The 19,803-nt window shown below is 37.9% G+C and overlaps 1 protein-coding gene across 3 annotated transcripts in view; it reads right to left on the reverse strand.

Annotated features, from left to right (window-relative positions):
- Positions 1-2,456: 2,456 nt before the first annotated feature.
- The window catches only part of Lrguk (leucine rich repeats and guanylate kinase domain containing), a 143,813-nt gene continuing 126,466 nt past the window's right edge, over positions 2,457-19,803 (reverse strand). For all 3 annotated transcript variants that reach the window (XM_023709923.1, XM_023709922.1, XM_004626580.2), the window contains 4 exons: positions 13,249-13,337; positions 11,665-11,763; positions 5,535-5,686; positions 2,457-3,122 (listed from right to left, as the gene is read on the reverse strand). In XM_023709923.1, the coding sequence (XP_023565691.1) occupies positions 2,974-3,122; positions 5,535-5,686; positions 11,665-11,763; positions 13,249-13,337 (489 nt within the window). In that variant the 3' untranslated portion in view covers positions 2,457-2,973. The remainder of the gene's footprint in view (positions 3,123-5,534; positions 5,687-11,664; positions 11,764-13,248; positions 13,338-19,803) is intronic.

Below are 19,803 nucleotides of genomic sequence, written 5' to 3' on the forward strand. Positions count from 1 at the left end.
GTTGTCTTAGCTATTTTCTTATTGCTGGGACAAAATAGCTGATACCCACAAGGAGCAAAGGTTTATTTTAGCTCACAGTCCATAGCTGGCTGGCTCCAGGGCAGGGCAGCATGGCAGGGCGGCGTGGCAGGGGGCACCACAGAGGAGAGACAGTCCGTGGCAGGCAGGCACAGTGAGCCTGCCTGCCTGCTTTCCCTTTACAGTCCATCCAGGCTACAAGCCTATCCGGTGCTACCCACACCCATGGCGGGGCTCTTCTTCAAAAATCCCATTGCTCACAAAGCTAAACCAATCAGTGGAAAAATCCAGTTATCACACACCCGTAATCTAGGATCACACCCTCATGATCCAGCCACCTTCCAAAGCCCCACCTAGGATGGGGCCTTGAGAGGACATCTAGATTAAGCTATAACAATTATATCTAGATTAGTTTAAGTTACATAATTAGTGATACTCAGTAAATGTAGTAAGCTTTATACCATAGTCTTTTTTCAATTCTACTTGTTTTTAAAATTGAGCACATATTAATAAGGATAAAGAATATTAACAAAGTTTTACAACATAAACTATGTAAGCTACATTTTCATATGTTCATTATGATCCACTGAAACCATAATTTACAAGAAAAACTCAACTAAAAATATATAATCATAAGCTCTCTAGTATTGAATTTTCCATAAGGCAGCCACATGCTTACTTACATTTAAGATAATAATAGAAAATTACAATCTCACATTAGCCACAATCAAGTACTCAATAGCCTCCTGGAAGTAGCAGCCACCAGACTGGACAATGTCAGTATTTCTACACATTTCTATCCCTACAGAAAGCTTTTGAAAGTTGCTGCTTTTAGAAAATAGAATTCATGAACATACAACAAGCAAACATTATATAAGAAAGTAAAAGAGTTAAAAGCCTCTCTATTTAAAATAAATTAGACTGATAACAAATTGAGAAGATATTCATAACAAGTGGGGACAAATAGTAGTCAATAAAACTGGCTTTCAGAAACTTTAAGAGGAAACATTCACATCTTGAGATAAAAATGTAACAAGATGTGCATCAGTGGTTCATCCAAGGAGAAAACACTAATAAGTTAGATGAAAAATAGTAAACCCAATCATCAATGTAACCTATTTTCATTTATGAAGTTATTAATAGTATAAAATTTTTATATACTTTATGCTAATGAGGATGTGATGAGATGGTCACACAAAAACTGATTAAGGCAAAAAAAAAAGTAACAAAATTATTCTAGAAGGATCCCACTCAAACCTCTATATCCAATGGCTTTCAAAGCTGGATACACATTGGATCACTCTGGGGACTTTACTTACAAATTTACTTGTTTGGTACAGGGTCTCACTATGCAGCACTGACTCACATTGATCCTCCTGTTTTCAGCCTCCCCAGTGCTGGGCTTACAGGTGGGGGTGGGGCCAGCGCTGCCTGTGGTGCTGGAGATTGAACCCTGGTCCCTGCGCTTGCCTAAGCAGGCGCTTAGTCCACTGAGCTATCTCGCTGGTCCTCTGGGGAGTTTTAAAAAAATAAAATACCTCAGCCTCCATCCCAAAGCCTTTATTGAATTGGCTTGGATGAAGCCTGGGTGTTAAGGGTCTTTCAAGTGTTTGGCAAGTGTGATATGCAGAGCAGGTGGAGAAACACCACTCCAGAGGCACAACTTTAGCACCCGAGGTACACGTGCTGTCCCATTTGAGTGCAGTACTCTGAAAGTGGGGACCTTCATAGCCATCGCTGGCTTCCCATCTAGAACTAGCAGGCAGAAGGCTCACTGTGCTCTCAGTATGTTCGTGTGGTGGGAGCCAGTCATGCAAAAGTGACTGTGTGAGTGTCAAGGCAGAGTAGTTGGGTCTGACCGCTGCACAGGGACAGTTGGTTTATTATGTGCTTCCATACAGAGAACCAGCCTTAAGCCGTCCTTCATGAGCCCCCTGCTCTCTGCCCACCAACCCCAAGGGAAGAACTTCAACAAGTTCCTGTCTTGAGAAGAGGGCTTGGTGGAAGAAAGAAACCATTAGCAAATCATGTGACAAAGTTTGAGTTAGGGAGAATAGGATTATTAAAGGGGAGGGCTGATATCCTAAAAGGATAAGATAGTCTTTGAGAATTCTGATAATTACAGTCTTTTAAGAATAGGGGTACTGAGTAGGTTATCCTGTTACCACTAATCATGATGTATGAAGGGCTCAGAAAAGACACTATTTACCAATCCAAAGGGAAGTGTTTCACAATTTTAGCAGTCAGGATACCCTTACTGCACATATTAACAGAATGCCAGAATTGTCTATAAATACACAATGAATTTGTTCTATAAAACATGGGAAGTGAAATGACAAGCAGTGGATAATTGGAATCAGAAAAGGCTGAAATAAAAAAAATTATCTGATATTCTTTATTTTTTATATTACTAAAGCAAGTAAAAAACTCCCCAAAATTATATTAATTAATTCCCTTTGAGGGATGCAGTCAATATCATGTTGGTCACAAGTTAAATGGAGCTCTATAATCCTTTCATAATTAGAACAGAATAACTCAGTCCTCTAGAGTATACACTAATACCATAAATGGACACATTGAAATTTTAAGAACACAGTGCCAGTTGAATATATCTAATAATCAGTACACATACAGAACTGCAGAGATCTTGGGTGAGTTTGCCAGCTGATGTTTTAGAGCTGGAAGCAGCTGGAAAAATCATTTGTAGCTATGAGACAACTGGAATGACATTTTTAAAAAGCTAAGAATAACTCACTTTTTGAAAACAAGAAAAAATAATAAAAGATGAACCAGATAAGAGATACTATTCATGGAAGAGCAGTAGAAATTGACTGAAAATTAAGGCAAGTGGGACTATTTCTTGGTAGATGGTTAGTTGAGTGAGAAACAGCTGAGACCCAGGGCCAGTGAGACAAAGAACTAGACACTATCAGAGCACATTTTCCCCATTAGAAATCAGATGTCAAGCACTGGTCTGTTGTGACCATGAGGGATGGGAGGGAGGCTAGGCTTGGTGTTGGAACCTGGGCGGCTGATGACCATGACTGAGGGTTTTCTGTGTTGGACAGAGGCTTTTCCTTGTGAAGATGATTTTATACATAGTGCTGTAAAACATGAAAATAAAAGATACAGTGCATACAGTTAATGTGTTGGTACACTAAGCAGAGAAAATAAGCATTGCATAATATAAGCACCAGAATAAGTTTTAGAATTCATTCATGACACTCTGTAAGGAACAAATGACAAAGAAGGAAAATAGGAGACCATTGTCAATAGTAAGCAAGTGCTGTCCTGCCCCCTGTACCAATGCCCTATGCCACACTCTTTCATCACCCTATACTGCATCCAAGTGAATGTCCAATCACATTTGGAATGGAAGGAAATTCTTTGTTTTATTGCCAATGGCCCCACTGCCTCCCCACGCAGTGCAGCTGTGGGGGAAGTACACTGGGGAACCCAGTTCCCTTCTGTGAAGCAGAGGGAAGACAGTCTCTATTTCACAATGTTCTAAACTATGTTTGGGGAACCTGATGGGTCTCTGTGTCACCTAGTGCAGATTTCAGATGCTCAAAGGAGGCACCCTGGGAGCTCAGACTAAGGAAAGCTGTAGGGAGTCGTAGGAATGGCTCCTGAGAACTACATAGGGCTCCTAACTGAGGAATACAATAGAACCACTAATGCCCCAAGAAGCAGCAGATAGCCTTAGGAAAACTAAGATAGCTGAAGGCTGCTGTATAGGATAACAAGTTGGGAAGAAGCAAATATGCAGCCTATAGGAAAATAAATACTCAGACATGTCCTGAAAAGATGTTAAGACCTCATGCATGGGTGAAGAACACAACCTGTTGATTAGTGAGGTTCTTCCACTGCATGAGATACCCTGCAGCTTTCAAAAGAGGGCTGTGTTTTCAAATTCCTCATTTTCAATAGAAAATCACAAGTCATAAAAAAACAGGAAAAGAAAGTCCATTCAAGGAATGAATTAAATCGATAGATATTTCTAAGGCAAATTATTATAATTTTATACTACATGCATAAAATTTTATAGTCACAATAATTAGCATGCATCTAGCACTTTTTAACTTGCATCTTGGCTCATATCTTATCTGGTCCTATGTATGTTACATTATAACATATATACATTATACATTATACATTATATGTGTGATAATACTATATTGTGAATGATATTATTATTTCCAAGATTCAAATGTTAACCAGTTTGCTCAGCATTATGTAATCAGACTCACAGACATAGAATTGGCGTTGAAGATAACAGCCCCACCTTGCTCTGGTCAGACTGTTTAAAATGCAGTAACTCACCGTAAATGTTCCATTTCAGGAAGAATAGAGAAAAAAATGAGATGAAGATGGTCTGGAAACACTGTCCTATGGAAATCTGGTCATTATAAGCCTTGATGCCATGTTATACCAGGCCCCCTGTGTCCTTCTAACCTTCCTGGAGTAGCAAATCAATGCTTTTAAAAGTTTCTTAGAATAGTTCTCCCTTCCTGTGAAATGACATACAGGTCATTGGTAATTTGAAACTACTTCTTTGAGATTTGGTCTTGGAAAATTCCAATCCTTACTGATGTACTTTATAAGTAACATTTTTGAAAAATATCTTATTTTGTTCAAATATTCTGAATTCAAATACACTGAAGAGGGAGTCTACTCTGGAATTGGTTAGAAGATGCTTCTGCTTCATTTTGGTAACGTTATCTACTGGATCGTGTCCCAGACAACATAAGAAGTTTTTTCTCTCTGTCTTCAGATCACTTGACCAGGCAATGGATTTGGCTAAGCATCCTCTCCAGATGCAGGCAGAATCTCCCCAAAGGCTACAAATGATTACCCCATTAGCCTCCAACTCACTCATTTTGTACCTATTACTCACAGAGTGCCACTCTCCACCTTTACACTACAGTTATTTTCTCCATTTTGATTTTTACCTCCAGCCCTCAGTTTCCCCACAACGCTCAAGGCCTTTACTCCATGTTATTTATGAACATTGCCACTGAGCCCAGAGAGAAACATGCAGTGGCCATTCTGCTTCTTCTTGGACATGCACTTTCACATGTGTGTTAGTGAGTGAGAGGCAAAAACACAGCATGGAGGGGAGGAGTCAGTTCTAAAGCCTTCAGAATTCTACCAAATTCTCACAGTAGGAAACTGAATAGCGATTTGAAACCTTTCATGCTTCTCTCCTCATCACCTTCACTGGATGGAGCCTGAGGCACCACAGACTCCCCTGGTGCACACTCCCCTTCCCCTTTGCCTAGACCTCTGCACTTGTGGCCAGGGACTTCCACCTCAAGCGCCAATGAACCACAGGCATATGACCAACCTTCTAAAACTTTGGTTCTCATTGATAACAACAGGAGCACCCTACTTCAGAGAGAAAGATGCTGCTTAAAGCATTCACTTAATTTAAAACAAGAAACATAAATGTTATATAGTTATGTGTATTAACTATATATAACCATATGTAGAACTATATGTAGAACAACACCCACCTTTTAGGGCCTTATCTGCCTCACTGTCACTCACTGGGGATCCTGGGTGGGTATAAATACCATCCTCTGGAAGCTGCGAAGGCAACTCTTTTGACCAGAGAGAAGGAGGAAATAATACAGAATGTTTCATGGAAGCCTGAGAATCCTTGCCACTGAAAGATAAAAAATGCTTTTGAGATGTAAACTAAAAGCAATCACACACGCTATGCCCATGGCTTCCTCAGGTCCCCTTGATCAAGTCAAGTCAGTAGTCTACAAATGCATCTCCGCTGAGCTAGTTTTAAATGGTATGTGTGGCAAGTGCTACAGAGCAGTTGACCACCTGACATAGCTTCAACTGTACTAAGTACTGTACACATTAGCATAAACTTCTCATTCATTTTATCAAACATAACTGAGTACCTGCTAAAGAGCAAGACATTGTAATAAGTGCTAAAGTATAAAACAAGACTAATATGGTATAAATCCTGACCTTTAGGATGGCACTATTAGAATCAAATGCATTATATATGGCAGACTCTGTTATCTTAAGGATAAAAAAAATGTTGGTGGCCCAATCTGGTCCCACATTGGGCATATCCAATGTTCATATTTTGAAATCATGACTTTGTTGTTGTTTTTAGGATGAAGTCAGGGTAAGATCTGGTGCCCATGATTCCTGTTCCTTAGTGCTCTTTCTATTGCCCAGCTCTTCTTTGGGATTCGTGTTTTCTGGCTTTCTTCCAGGAATATATATCCACTAGGGAAGCCCATTTGTAAAGCCTTGGAAAGCTGATGAAGATTGCTTACAATCTGTTATGGTTTGTCTAGATGCCCCCCGACAATGTCGTGCAGTCATAGGTGGAGGTTTTTCAGAGGTAGCTGGAGCTAGAGTATGTGATGCTGGGATTGATTCATGGAGCAATGCTAGGCTCAAGGGCACTAAGAGTAAGGGTGTGAGTGCTAGCTGCTCTACGTAGCCTGGAGAAGATATAAGGGATAGCTTGTGTCACTTGTTGCTTTGCTACCTTCTCCTACCATAACTTATTTCTCCTGTTTGATGCCTGTGTGCCATGCCACCCTGTCTTGGAAAGAGTCTATTCTAAACTGAAACTTCCACAAACTGTGAGGCAAATAAACTTTTCCTCCTTAAAATTTGGGTGTTGGATATTTTATCTCAGCAACAAGTCCTTGTGTCTCACAGTTTTGGATTCTTTAATCCAGCAATTGTGGTGCATCCCACTAAATTTGCTGGTATTAAAAACTGACTGATTCCATAAAAATGGTTTGTTCTTAAACTATTACTGTTTGGAGAACTCAAGGGCTGAAGTCTTAGAGAAACAAAGGAGTGAAACTTTCATAGCAGATATTTAGGTATGATCAGGATGCTGCAGTGATCTACTTAGTGAAGTTTCTTCTCTAAATGTTGATGAGACACACTGGTTCAGACACACTGATTCAAAGGGGGACAATTTTGATCCTGCCTAACTAAAAGGTAGATCCTTTGCTGCCCTTAATGTATACACTCTCATCCCACATTGAGACTCCAAAGTTTGTTTAAACTCTTGCTTCTTTACTGTCCCTTATTCAGTCAAGTCATAATGCCAGCACTGAGTATGCTCAGGGGACCCAGTGATGAATGGAAGATCTTGACCTACCCTTCTCCACTCTTGGACTTGCATATTTCTTTTTCTTTCTTTTTTGCGGAACCGAGGATTGAACTCAGACCCTTGCACTTGCCAGGGAAGCGCTTATTCTACTGAGCCATCTCCTCGGCCCCGGACTTGCATAGTTCATGGACACTATACATGATATGAAGAGGAATACAGGCTACTGCAAGATCAAGTGATTCCGGGACAGATCTTGAAGTAGTGACATCTGAAGGCTGAATTAGCAAGAAGGAGATGTGTGTTGGAGGTAGAGGTTGGAACAGGAGGGAAGGAAACTTCCATGCAGAAGGAGCTCTGTATCTGAAGCGCTGGGTGGGAACTAGGTTTCATTTCTGCAAGTCATTGGTTCTGGGATGCTTCTTGGACAAAGTAAACTTCAGGAGGGATGGAAAAAAAGCAGGCTAGGACACCTCACAAGATGAAGACAAGGAGTACATACTTCAAAAAGAATCTTTAGGGGTGTGTCTCGGTTACGTTTCTCATGTTGTTGGGAAAAAATACCTGATACCCAGAATTAAGGAAGGAAAAGTTTATTTAGCTCAGTTTGTGGGACTTCCAGTCTATACTTTGCTGGTTCCAAGGTAGAGTGGCACATGACAGAGGGCAGCAGTTCATAGTGGTGGAAAACAGCAAAACAGCAAGAGCAAAAGGGAGGCGCAGTGGCAGAGTAAGCCTCTCTCCCTTATATCACAGTTAGGCTATCTGCTCCAGGGCGGGTGTAGCACTCACATCCATAATCCCAGCAGCCCGGACACTCATAGTTCCAGCATTAGGTCATGAATTAATCACAAACTCTAGAAGTCCGCCCCATGACACAAGACTTTAGGGGGATACTGAGACACAAACCATAACAAGGTGGGGTAGAATAATTCAACTAATGAAAGGACAAGGGAGGGAAGCATGAGGCTCTATGACCTTTGGAGAGAAGGTGCTGTGGCCAAAGTGATGTGCATCTCTTCTGAGATGAGCCAAAGAGATACTGTTCTAACCCACCATATTGGGTCTCTCAGGTTTATGGCTCCAAAACAAAATGGTGGCTGACTTAAGCATTTTATCAACTGTGGCCTGCTTATCACCAGTTCTAACACTAACAGGTGTCCTTGGTTGCTGAGAAGACCTCAGCAAGAGATCATACTGAAGTCATCCAAAGAGCTTCCTCCCCAACAAGGACAGGTCTCCAGTTGACACAAAGCATCAAAAGAGCAGGTGTAGCTGGCACAGTAGTACACAATTGTAATCACGGCTACTTCAGTAGCTGAGGCGGGAGGATCACAAGTTCAAGTCCAGACTGGACAACATAGCAAGATCTTGTATCAATCTTCAAAGAGCTGGCATGTAGCCAAGTAGTAGTAGTGCACTTATCTGGCATGGGTTCAATCCCCATAACCCCCCCCCCAAAAAAAAGAAGGTGTTTATGCAGACAAAAACCTTACACATTCAGACAGAGTTGAAATGTGAAAGTGGGGCCTCCACATTTTTAGAAGTCTAATGGGAAGGCCAGCCAGATAGCTCAGTGAATTAAAGCACCTGCTTAAGCAGATGCAGGGGCCAGGGTTCCATCTCCAGCAGGGCTATGTCCACACCACCCCTGGGGCACGCTAAAAGGGTGATTGTGACTGGACATGGTAGAGCACACCTGTAATCCCAGCACTTGGGGAAGCTAAAAACAGAAGGATCACTACAAGTATAATCTATGTAGTGAGACCCTGTAGACCCTGTACTAAAAAAAAAAAAAGTCTAATGGGATTCCTTTGCAATCCAACAGGGAGTGTGACTCCTCTATTGGCATTGTTGAAAAGTCATGGGAGGATTTCCCTAATAGGAGCTGGTTTGGATAGAAAACAGAAAAGGCAGACAAAAGGCTCTGATAACAGATCATGAAAATCAGACAAACTAAGGTATTCTTCCTTTATCACAGACTCTTCTACGTTTGGGGTGTTTCTCTCCAGTGTGCCTATTTCTTCAGTTAAGTTGTGAGCTTTGCAGACAGGAGAGTCCAGTGACTCAGCACAAGCGCCCAGAGCCTCTAGGCTTTGTTTCAAACCTTAGCTATGAGACTGGTCAGCTATGTGTCCTTGGACAAGTTCTTTAACTCTCATTTATGAGTATCTCTTTTGTGGTTACATTATTTAACCACTTACCAGGCAGCACATTTGTTTATGCACTGACCATCCTGGAGAATTGCTCAGGCAGGTATCACTTCAACTAGTTAATTCTTTTATTGAATAAATTCAATAAAGTTGTTGGGGTTTTGTTACATTATCTTATAAAAATTAACAAAAAATATGCAATTTTGTCATCCTCTATTTAAATAACTGGGCTGGTAAGTGATTAAAAGGGGACTGTGACAGTATTTACCCTCATTGAATTATTATTATAAACCAATTTGTGTCCAGTTTACCCAGAATTAAAGGAGGACTTAGTTGTCTGTATCTTAGTGTGAGCATTACCAGACTTTCCTTCTTTTCCAGGGTGACATCAGTGACCCTGCGGAAGTGTGTGAATGGGGAGGAGTCCTGGGAGGAGGCAGGACTCTACCACAGCATGGTCCTCTGCCCATCTAGTCCCTGTGGGTCGGGCTGAGGTGGAGCAGTGGTCCTAAGAAAGCAGGTGCTTGGCTGCTCAGTGCTGGAGGGAAAAGCCAGACCAGAGCGCTGTCTACTGCACCTTAAAAATAGTGACCACTGGTCAGAGTTGCAAAGAATTCTGCATTCGGTCCAGCATCATCTTAAAGCATTAAAAATGGTGGTTCACTTAAGAAGAAGAGAAAAAAATGGGAATTATAAAGATAGGAAGAACTATTCATTGTTTTCAAAGCCAAGGAAATGTACCACCAAGTCAAGGTTATGACTCATAAAGTGGCACTCTAGGCTTGTGTGAGTGAGTGCAGTGAGGTGCTGGAGGACATCAGAATACAAGGGACAGACCCCCTCAACATGGGATGGAAGCCCTGGAATAGTGCTTTGAGGGCTATAAATAGGGGTTCCTGGGTCCCCTTAGAGTCTAGTCAAAGGCACAACTAATTTTTCTGGTTACTTTTCAACCTCAGCCATCTGAGAAGGTAACCCAAATTAGACAGGGTTTTTGGTAGACAAGCATCTTTTAATAATGGCAACCTTAGAGCAAAGGGTAGGCATGTTTAAGAACACCAAACTCATACCATTAGTATTTGCTTTAAAGAATCTGTGCAATTTGTATTTTAAGCCTTTGACATATGGAACAGAATTTATTAAAGATACAGGTTTGCTTTATGATGACAACTAAAAACTGTTGGATAGTCATGCTTAAATTTTTTGTTGAAATCTTGCTAAGCTTTTATGTAGTTTTTGAACCTTTACAATGATTTATGAATAGATAGATATACAGATAGATAGATAGATAGATAGATAGATAGATAGATAGATAGTGTGTGTGTGTGTGTGTGTGTGTGTGTGTGTGTGTGTGTGTGCCAGGAATTGAAATCAGGACTTCGTGCTTACCTAGTGGGAACTATGCCACTGAGCTATACCCATGGCCTACAAAGTTATTTTATTGGAGACGGAATTACTTAAGTACAACCTTGTTTGGTCAGATAAATGAAACACTTAAATCAAATATGTGAACCTTGTTAGGATGGCAATTATTATCTTTTGTCCATTCAGTTCTTAAGGATCTTTGTGGTTTTCCAATCAATGTATGTGAACTCTGCATACATTACATGTTAAACCTTTTGTCACATTTTATATCTTTGCTGTTTTCTTTTCCAGTCTGTTTTGGAACTAGATTAATTTAGAATGCTTAAAAAATTTTAGAATGCTTATGTATAGCATAATTCCTTACTTCTTCTGTATTATTATGTCTCCCAAAACATTTCATTAACATTTCAATCAACCTTCATACACAATTTGGGTAACACTTTAATATATAAAGAATTTGAATGCTTTTATATGGAATGGCCTTTTATATGTCAGCTATAAGTTGGCAAACATTTTGAAATACAGCAATGTACTAACCAGAGATACCTGTTAAAATTACAGATATCAACTCTGGGTAATTTTGAATATTAAAGAAGGAATTATTGGAAGACTATTGGATAGTATATAGAATTAACAGAACCTAGAGAATTTGTTGGCTAGGAACCAAGGTAGGTAAAGAATCAAGAGCACAGCTGAGTCACGATACAAGAAGAGATTGCTAAAACATCCCTGTTTAAAGAACCACAACAAATTCCTCTGGATTTTTGGTTCTTCTGCTACTGATGATGTAACTATCTCTAATTTCTCTGCCTTTCTGTGTCTGTCACTCCAGATTCAAAGTCCCAGATAGAAGTTTCCAGTTATATGAAACTATATACACATGTACTCTTTGCTCCACACTCCACAGTGGGAAGCAAGGCCTTGCTCTTCAGGTTCAGGATGTCTCTGATGCCTACAGGTAAGTACCATGACTTAAGTAATGAGCAGAAAATAAACCACTGCCGCCAACAAAGCTCCTTAACTCACCTCTCTTCAGCATACTGTGGAAAAGGAAGTCCAAAGTAATCTTGACAGGGAACAAAGCCTTGCTTTAGTTCACTGACCACAGGTGCTGGGACTGGGCCCCTGCAATGGGGAATGTTTAAAGTAAAAGGATTTCAAATAAATATCAAGCATAGACACATGTAATATTCAATACTGAGCACTGTGTCCCGTATAAATGGAAATATCACTAAAATCTACTTGGAATGATATAAAGCATCTACACAGAAACATTCATTTCAGAGCTTGTCTTAGGCACTCATGCCATTACATCATAATTTGAAGATTAAACAAATATATATTATTATAAATATTCCCTATCCATTGAACTGTTAATATAAGCAAATTATATTTCTTATGATTTGTATGTCTTCTATTATAAGCTCTATTCCATTTTTTATGCAAGGTTCACCAACATACCAATGTTATAAAAACTGAAAAAGATGCTTTTCAATTTTGTTTTTGTCTAATGTTTTGAAGTGGTACCCAAGTGAAATAGCATCCATCCCCAGAGCAGTTAATCCATCCCCAGTGGCACCAAGCAGCAGAATGCCATATTTACATCTACTCTGGGTGGATGTACCACACAGCTATTTTGCGTTAGGCTACCCAAAGACAGCCTACCAAACAGGAAAACATTAATCATACTTTTTAAAATAGGGGACTACACAAACTTAGACAAAATTTTAGTTTCATTTATATTGACTAGAACTTTCCAATAGGTAAAAAATCAAGATTGAAAAAAAAATAAATCACTTTTAAAATTCTGCTTCCTTGAGCTATTGCATTCTTAATTTTACTAAGAGGTTTTTAAGTTGTTGTCAATGTTCTTAGAAATTTCCTGAGAACAGGGATTTTATTTTTTAAATATTGTAAAAGAGCAAAGGGAATTCAGAACTCTGAAACCTGTAATATTAATGAGAAAATAATAGGCAAGCATTGCATAACCTTCCTAAAATCTGGTTATTCATTTTGAGTACAACTTAAAACCTAAATGTACCTCTTCATAAGTAAAAACAGAATAATAATTATTGTAGCCACTAATGTTACGAGGCTCCTATTATGTGACAGGTATCAAAGCATTTGACACCCAGGATCAAGAATTTATGGATTATTAACGATGCAATCTTCTGCACACTCATGGAGTTTAACATGTAGTATGGAAAGGACGCACTACACAAATGCCGCCCACAGATAATTACTGTTGTTTCGAGAGTCAAGCCAGACAAGTACAGGAACTCAACATGATATAATAAACCTTCAGCCATAAACAACTTGGTGAAGTGTATATTTATATTCAGAAAACCACTAGACATATCATTCCTTTCAGTCTGAAAAATATTTTTTAAAGCTATCAGTTTCTAATAGTGAAAAGGAGATTGCACCTTTTAAAACAGTCCAGAAATGACTAGGAAATACAACTTCTACAACTGGGTTTACCACTGAATAAGCCAACTTTCGTATATGTGACTTAGTTTATGTTGGTAAATTAGAATTCACTTAATTTTTTTAACAATAGAAAATCAGTCCACTATTGCTTCGGTAGCAAGAAGTGTGATAGATTGTTACCTTTGAAAAAGGAGTGTGTGATCAGAGGGTATCTTTCCCCTGAGGGCTTGCCGAGCAGTCTCATGCTGTCTGCACAGAGAATCTCTTTCCTAGGCAAAACACATGTTCAGAAAATTGTACTAATTTAAAAATAAGTCAGATGACTGAAGTAGCTATAGCACTTTTCTTCTTACTAGAGACTCACAAATATGGCAGGCATACAAAAACAATAATTGTCCAATAAAATCAACAATCTGTAAATAAAAACAAAATATTTTAAAAAAGCTAAATTTAGTGTATCATTTTGACATTCAAGTAATAATGAGACCATTTTCATTATCATTTTATATTTGTATATTTTTTTCTGCATATTTTGGGGAGGGTCTACAGGGGGTTCAGGGTCTCACTGCATAAATCAGACTTGTAGTGATCCTCCTGTTTACAGGCTCCCAAGTACTGGGATTACAGGTGGGCATCACTACACTCAGTCTCAATCGCCATCTCAGTGCGCCCCAGGGGCGGGGCCGGCACAGGGTATTGAACCCCCAGCCCTGTGCCTGCTTTCAGACGCTTTACTCCGCTGAGCTATTTGGCCAGCCCCTCATAGTTGTATTTTTTAATCTTTCTAATGAGATTAGGGACTCCTCTTGGGACAGATTATTGGCATTTTAGTCTTCTCAGGCCTCAGCACATACAGTGGCTGACCAACTGAATGGACATGTCTAATCACAGTTAGCTCTGACTCTAAAATAGGAAAAATCAGGAGGTGTTCTTTCTGTATTTCATCTTATCACTATTACTGTCAATACTTACTAAGGATCTGGAGGTTATACAGAAATATAAAAGATACAGTTTTTGTCTTCAAGAGGTTTATAATCTGGTAGCAAAAGGGGGTAGAGAACAATGGAGGAAGAAACTAAGGTAACAATGCTGTTTTATAAATACTATAACAAATGTTCATACTAGATTACCTCAGGAAGTGTGACCTACTTAGCTAATGTTCATGTGTCAGGATTTTCTCACTTTAAGCAAATCTAATATATAAAATTCTTAATTTACAAAAAACATAAGTTAGGGCTGGGGTTATAGTTCAGTGGCCTAAGTGCCTGCCTGCCAAGTACAAGGCCCTGTGTTCAGTCCCCATACTGATAAAAAAACAAAAGCAAAAACAGATATCAAGTATTTATTTTTTAACATAAAAGACCTTGTCATTTATAAAGAGATATATAATCTTCATTTAAACAGAAAGTACACTTAAAATATAATAATCTTCCTAGCATCTAATTCTCGCATCTGGAGGTTTAGGCAGGGTGACCACAATTTGAGCCCAGTCATGGCAATTTATAGAGAACTTGTCTCAGAAAACAAACTCCCAAAAAACTAAATAAATAAAATAAAATACACTAAGTGCTGTTTGGAATTTAATTTAATCTCACATTGGATGATTTGTTTTTTATACTATTAAAGATAGGCTTATTAAAACTGCCAACTTAAAATGCCAAGCTTAAGTTGGCATTCACATAAAATTATACAGGAAATAACAAGCATGCTATGGAATGGGGACATCTCTGTACGTGAGCCACAACTCAAGGCTAACTACTGTCTTAGACTTAAGAACAAACACAGATTTAAGGCTATACAGGTCTTGGGGAGAGGAGATTTTTTTAAGACTAAATTTTTCAGAATTCATTTGATATGATTCTAAAAATATTTTTCATTACAAAGCTTTACCTGCAGGATTGAGCCTGCTTAGTGATAATGCCCTGAGTGACTCTCTGACCATCTCTGAGAAACAAGTCACACCTCAGAGGCCAGAAGTCCCTTTGGTCACTACGGTATCCCCTGCACATAGCACATACACCTCAACATCAAGCAGGAACTCAGGAAGCATCTTGAATGTACAGTGGTATAAATTTGGAGATACAACAGTTAATAATGCTTACATTCTTTGTAATTTGGACTACAGCTTGCTGTCAGCCCTTCCTACCTTGAAAAGGTCTAGGTCAGGCTTTTAAAATGGTTCCTTAGAAAACCATGACACAGGAGAGGTAATATGGACACAGGAGAGGTGAATGCAGACTCTAAGGTGGATTATTTTATGACCATACATTCCTTTCCTACCTTCTTCTAGATTCAGCTTTGGCCATTGATATGTATCTAGGAATGTGTCTATTTCTGGTTCTTCTTTCCTATAACAGTGAAGATTTTCAAAGTAGTTATTCATGATCATCTGAGTTTCTACAGGATCTGTAGTGCGTTCACCCTTTCCATTCCCTATTGCATAGAGGGTTTTTTTAAAATCTTTTTTAAAATGAGGCTGGCTAGAGGTTTGTTGATTTATTTTGTTTTTTCAAAGAACCAACTCTTCAATTCATGAATTGTTTTTATTGTTTTCTTAGTCTCCATTGCATTAATTTCTTCTCTGATCTTTATAATTCTTCCCTTCTTTTGGCTTTAAGCTTGACTTGCTCTTCCTTTTTTTAAATCCTGAGGTTAACATTAAGTAGTATATTTGTAGTCATTCTGTTTTCATGATGTGACAATTTACTCCTATAAATTTCCCTCAGAGGACTACTTTTATTACATCCCACAAGTTCCAGTAGGTTGTACCTGCAATTTCATTTGATTATAAATATTATTTTCTTGTTTAATTTCATCTGTGCCCCCACTGGTTGTTCAAGAGGATGTTATCAATTTCCATATGTTTATATAGTTTTTGTGATTTCTTTTTGTCAATAATTTCCAGTTTCACCTTTTTCCAGTTTTGGTGGTAGTATAGACTGGTACAATCACTATGGAAATCAGGGTGGAGATTTCTCAAAAAACTAGGATTAAAGGTCCCATTCAACCTGGCTATTTCCCTCCTGAATATTTTCCTAGAAGAACCATAGCAATATATGTGCCCCCATGTTTACAGCAGCATAATTTGTCATAGCTAAATCTGGGAAACAACCCAAATGCCCATCAACTGAGAACTGGATAAAAAAGATGTGGTACATTTATTCAATAGAATATTACTCAGGTGCAAAGACAAATAAACTCCAGGATTTCATAGGTAAATGAATTCAACTAGAGACCATACTCATAAGTGAAATAAATCAGACCCACATTTGGAAACGTCATATTGTCTCGCTAGTGCAAGAAACTCAAAGAGTAAATAAAATCTGAAAGGCACAGTATATATTGTGAAAAGGAAAGAAACTGCTCAAAAGGAACAACTGAGATGGGGGAAGGAGAAAAGAAAAAATATGTATAAAAGATAGCTTAGATAATGGTTCTAATTTCTATTGGCTAATTGAAAGGAATAGTTAATGCTTAATTGTTTGGTCAATTTTACATGCCTATATCTGGTAATCTGAACAACTACTTTGAAAATAACAATATGCAATGTACCAACCGTTTTTTAAAAATTTCTTTTTATTTGGGGGGGGGCAGCTCAGCCCACCAGGGGGCGCGGCTGGCTGGCATGTGGTGCTGGGGGATTGAACAGCGGTCCCTGTGCTTTGCTAAGCTTGTTCTAAGTAGGTGCTTTAGACCACTGAGCCATCTCACCAGCCCCATACCAACTGTTTTTAATTTCCTATCATCTTGTTATTCTTGTTATGAAATCCTGGATTGTTTCTAATGTTTTTTCTTGTTTTTTGTTCTCTTTAAAATAAAAAAAAAACTACTGAAAAAGGTCTCTTCTACAGATCAAATAAATTGACCAAAGCAAACAGAAATAATAAAAATAGTATATGCTCATTAGTCTTTTTCTTAGAATGAATTTTACTACTACTTAGCACTCTCACTATATTTAAGAAAGTTAATATTTCTAAATTAAATATTTAATAATTGGCACAAAATAATTATAAATCCAGCACTATAATTTATTATATTTATTTAATACATGCTTGTTGAATTTGTAGACAATCTGATAGAAAATGCAATAAATCTTGAGCTATAGTCCTTGTCAATCAACATGCTCCTAATCTAGTGGGAAAAAATCCAGGTACATAAAAGTTTATAGTGAATGTTGTTAACATTATGTGCTTTTATGGCACTGTACTAAGTATTCAATAAGCATTTCTTTTTAAAATTGCTACAATAACCTTTTGAAGGTTAGCAGTATATTCTTAGTTTTCGATAAGAAAACTAAGGCTTACATAACTTCCCCAGTATAATAAATGGTAAAACAAAATCTTTCTAAGGTATGATATGGCACCTCTCATATTTTGACATCTAGTAAATACCAAAGCCAGCTTGTTTCCATCAGTTCCTACACTGAGTAGTGTACCTCAGTCATAACTTTTAGGGTATTCTCTTATAAATGATCACAGCAGTTTCTCCTCTTTAGTCCCTTATCTCTACTTTAACATAGACTTTTATGGCCACTAAACCATGAACTCCTGGAATACAGGGTTTAGTTGCTTCTCTTTTTCTCTCTGCTATACTATTATGCAGTCAAGATATATTGATAAAATGAATTTTTAGCTTGTTTTATGCTTCCTTGATTCCCAGTCATCACAGCATGTGACAAGAGATGACAGTCAATCTAGATAAATGGCATTCAATTATGTTATTAGGAAGATGAAGCTTGGGAGAATCAGAGGGATAAAATTCTTAAGTGCATTATAGTGGATATGTTAATAGCTGACATATTTGTCTTCCAGGGATTTCTTCCTAACCTTCCAAATGTCATACTTAGCTGGATTTCATAATACAAATGAAAATAGGAAAACTGAAAAACTAAGAGATACTTTCATTTCTTTCAACCCAGAATTATGGTGATGAGGATCTGGGCTTTAAATTTTAATGGCCAGTATGAATTCAATTATCAAATTCAAAAGATATTTTGAAAAAAGAATCATTTCTCACTACATACAAAATATTCCAACTAACTGTGGAATTTATGTCTGCAGTCTAACTACAGCACACAACTCCTCAAAGCTCCTAAGCTTACATAATGCACATGTACACACACACACACACACACACACACACACACACACACACAATAATTGAAAAATAAAAAGTAGGTAGTATACAGTAATTTATATATGATACAAGAAAGAAAGTATGGGAAAGAAAGATGGTACTCACAGATACAGTGAAAAACTGAATGAATAATGCTAATTAAAGGGAGAAGGACTTCAAAACTGATTTGAGAAGAGACTCACAGCTGTTTCTTTAATATGAGATAAAACAGAGAACACAATATTGCCCTCTCTTACATGCTCTTCTTTCTTTTTTTCTCTGCTTGTCAAAGTTAACCACTTTCATAAAAACATAATCAAAAATATTTTGACACTAGGAATAGTCTACCTCACATTAATATGTTAAGAAACAGTCAAAATGGAAAGATGTAAAGCAAGAATCAAAATTTAAAAAATAAAAATAACAAGGTATAACAAAATATATCTAGTCAAATTTCATACACTGCTACTACAAGAGAAAAAGTAATGGAATAGCACCCCTACTGTGAAAGTCTGCCTATAATACTGATGAAATTTATTACCTACTATCTCAAAATAAACAAAAACAACACTAAGAAAATGATGCAAGAGCTGGAAATGTATTCCTGACATGCACAAGGCTCTGGGTTCAATCCATACTCTTACAACAATAACAACAAAAAAGAAAAAGGAAAAAGGAAATGAAATGAAGAGAAGGCATAAACAATTAAGGAACAAATAAATTATACTTTAAAATTCATAAACAAAGAGGTGGAACTTGAAGAATTACAAACAAAAGAATAATATCACTGTAAAATGAGAATAAACTAGAAGAAACAACAGTGCATACATAAACACAAGAAATAATTGCTTAAGCAAAATAGAAAAGGTATGGAAGGAAATTTTTAACATCAAAAGGAAACAAAGAAAGAAGAAAAAGGATTCAGGAGAAAATGACAGATATTTAACATAGACAAAGAAAACCCAACATACAGATAGTCCCTGACAAACAAGGAAACAGATGAATGTAAGAGCTACAATTCAAGTATAAAGTACAATAGTACAGTATATAGCAGGCAGTAAATTTAGACAATAAAACAACTAGACAGACATTGACCTATATTGTAATGTTTAAAGTATTTACATGGTTGAGAACTAGGATAAAGTAAAGATTAAAAGAGAATATTATGACAATTTGCTCTGATAATATAACTATAATGTAACCATAAACAATGGAGGGAGAAGAGTTGTTTTTAAAATCTGGTCCTCCCTAGTATAAGAACTTAAAAGAGGAATTACATATAGAAAGTTACAACACAAATAAAAGGAAAGCGAGAACTTGAGGATTGGACAATGAGGAGTGGGCAAGGAGAAAAGCTGGGAAACATGACAGGGGCAAAGGAATACATTTGTATGCATGAGATGGGTGGGGCAGTGATCCTGGGGTACATCAGCAGGTTTTTGAGACTAGCAGTTGGCTAGTGAGACTCTCACCCTGACTAACTGTATATGCTGGTGCTCGTCAGCCAGGAGGCTGCACTGAGGATGGCGATGTGTAATAGAGGGGTCACACTTGGAGTGCCTGCCATCCTGGTCTTCTAAATATGTACTTCATGTCATGACATACCATTTATTGCCATAA

This window comes from Octodon degus, unplaced genomic scaffold (assembly GCF_000260255.1).
Source record: "Octodon degus isolate 3935 unplaced genomic scaffold, OctDeg1.0 scaffold00015, whole genome shotgun sequence".
Taxonomy (NCBI): Eukaryota; Metazoa; Chordata; class Mammalia; order Rodentia; family Octodontidae; genus Octodon; species Octodon degus.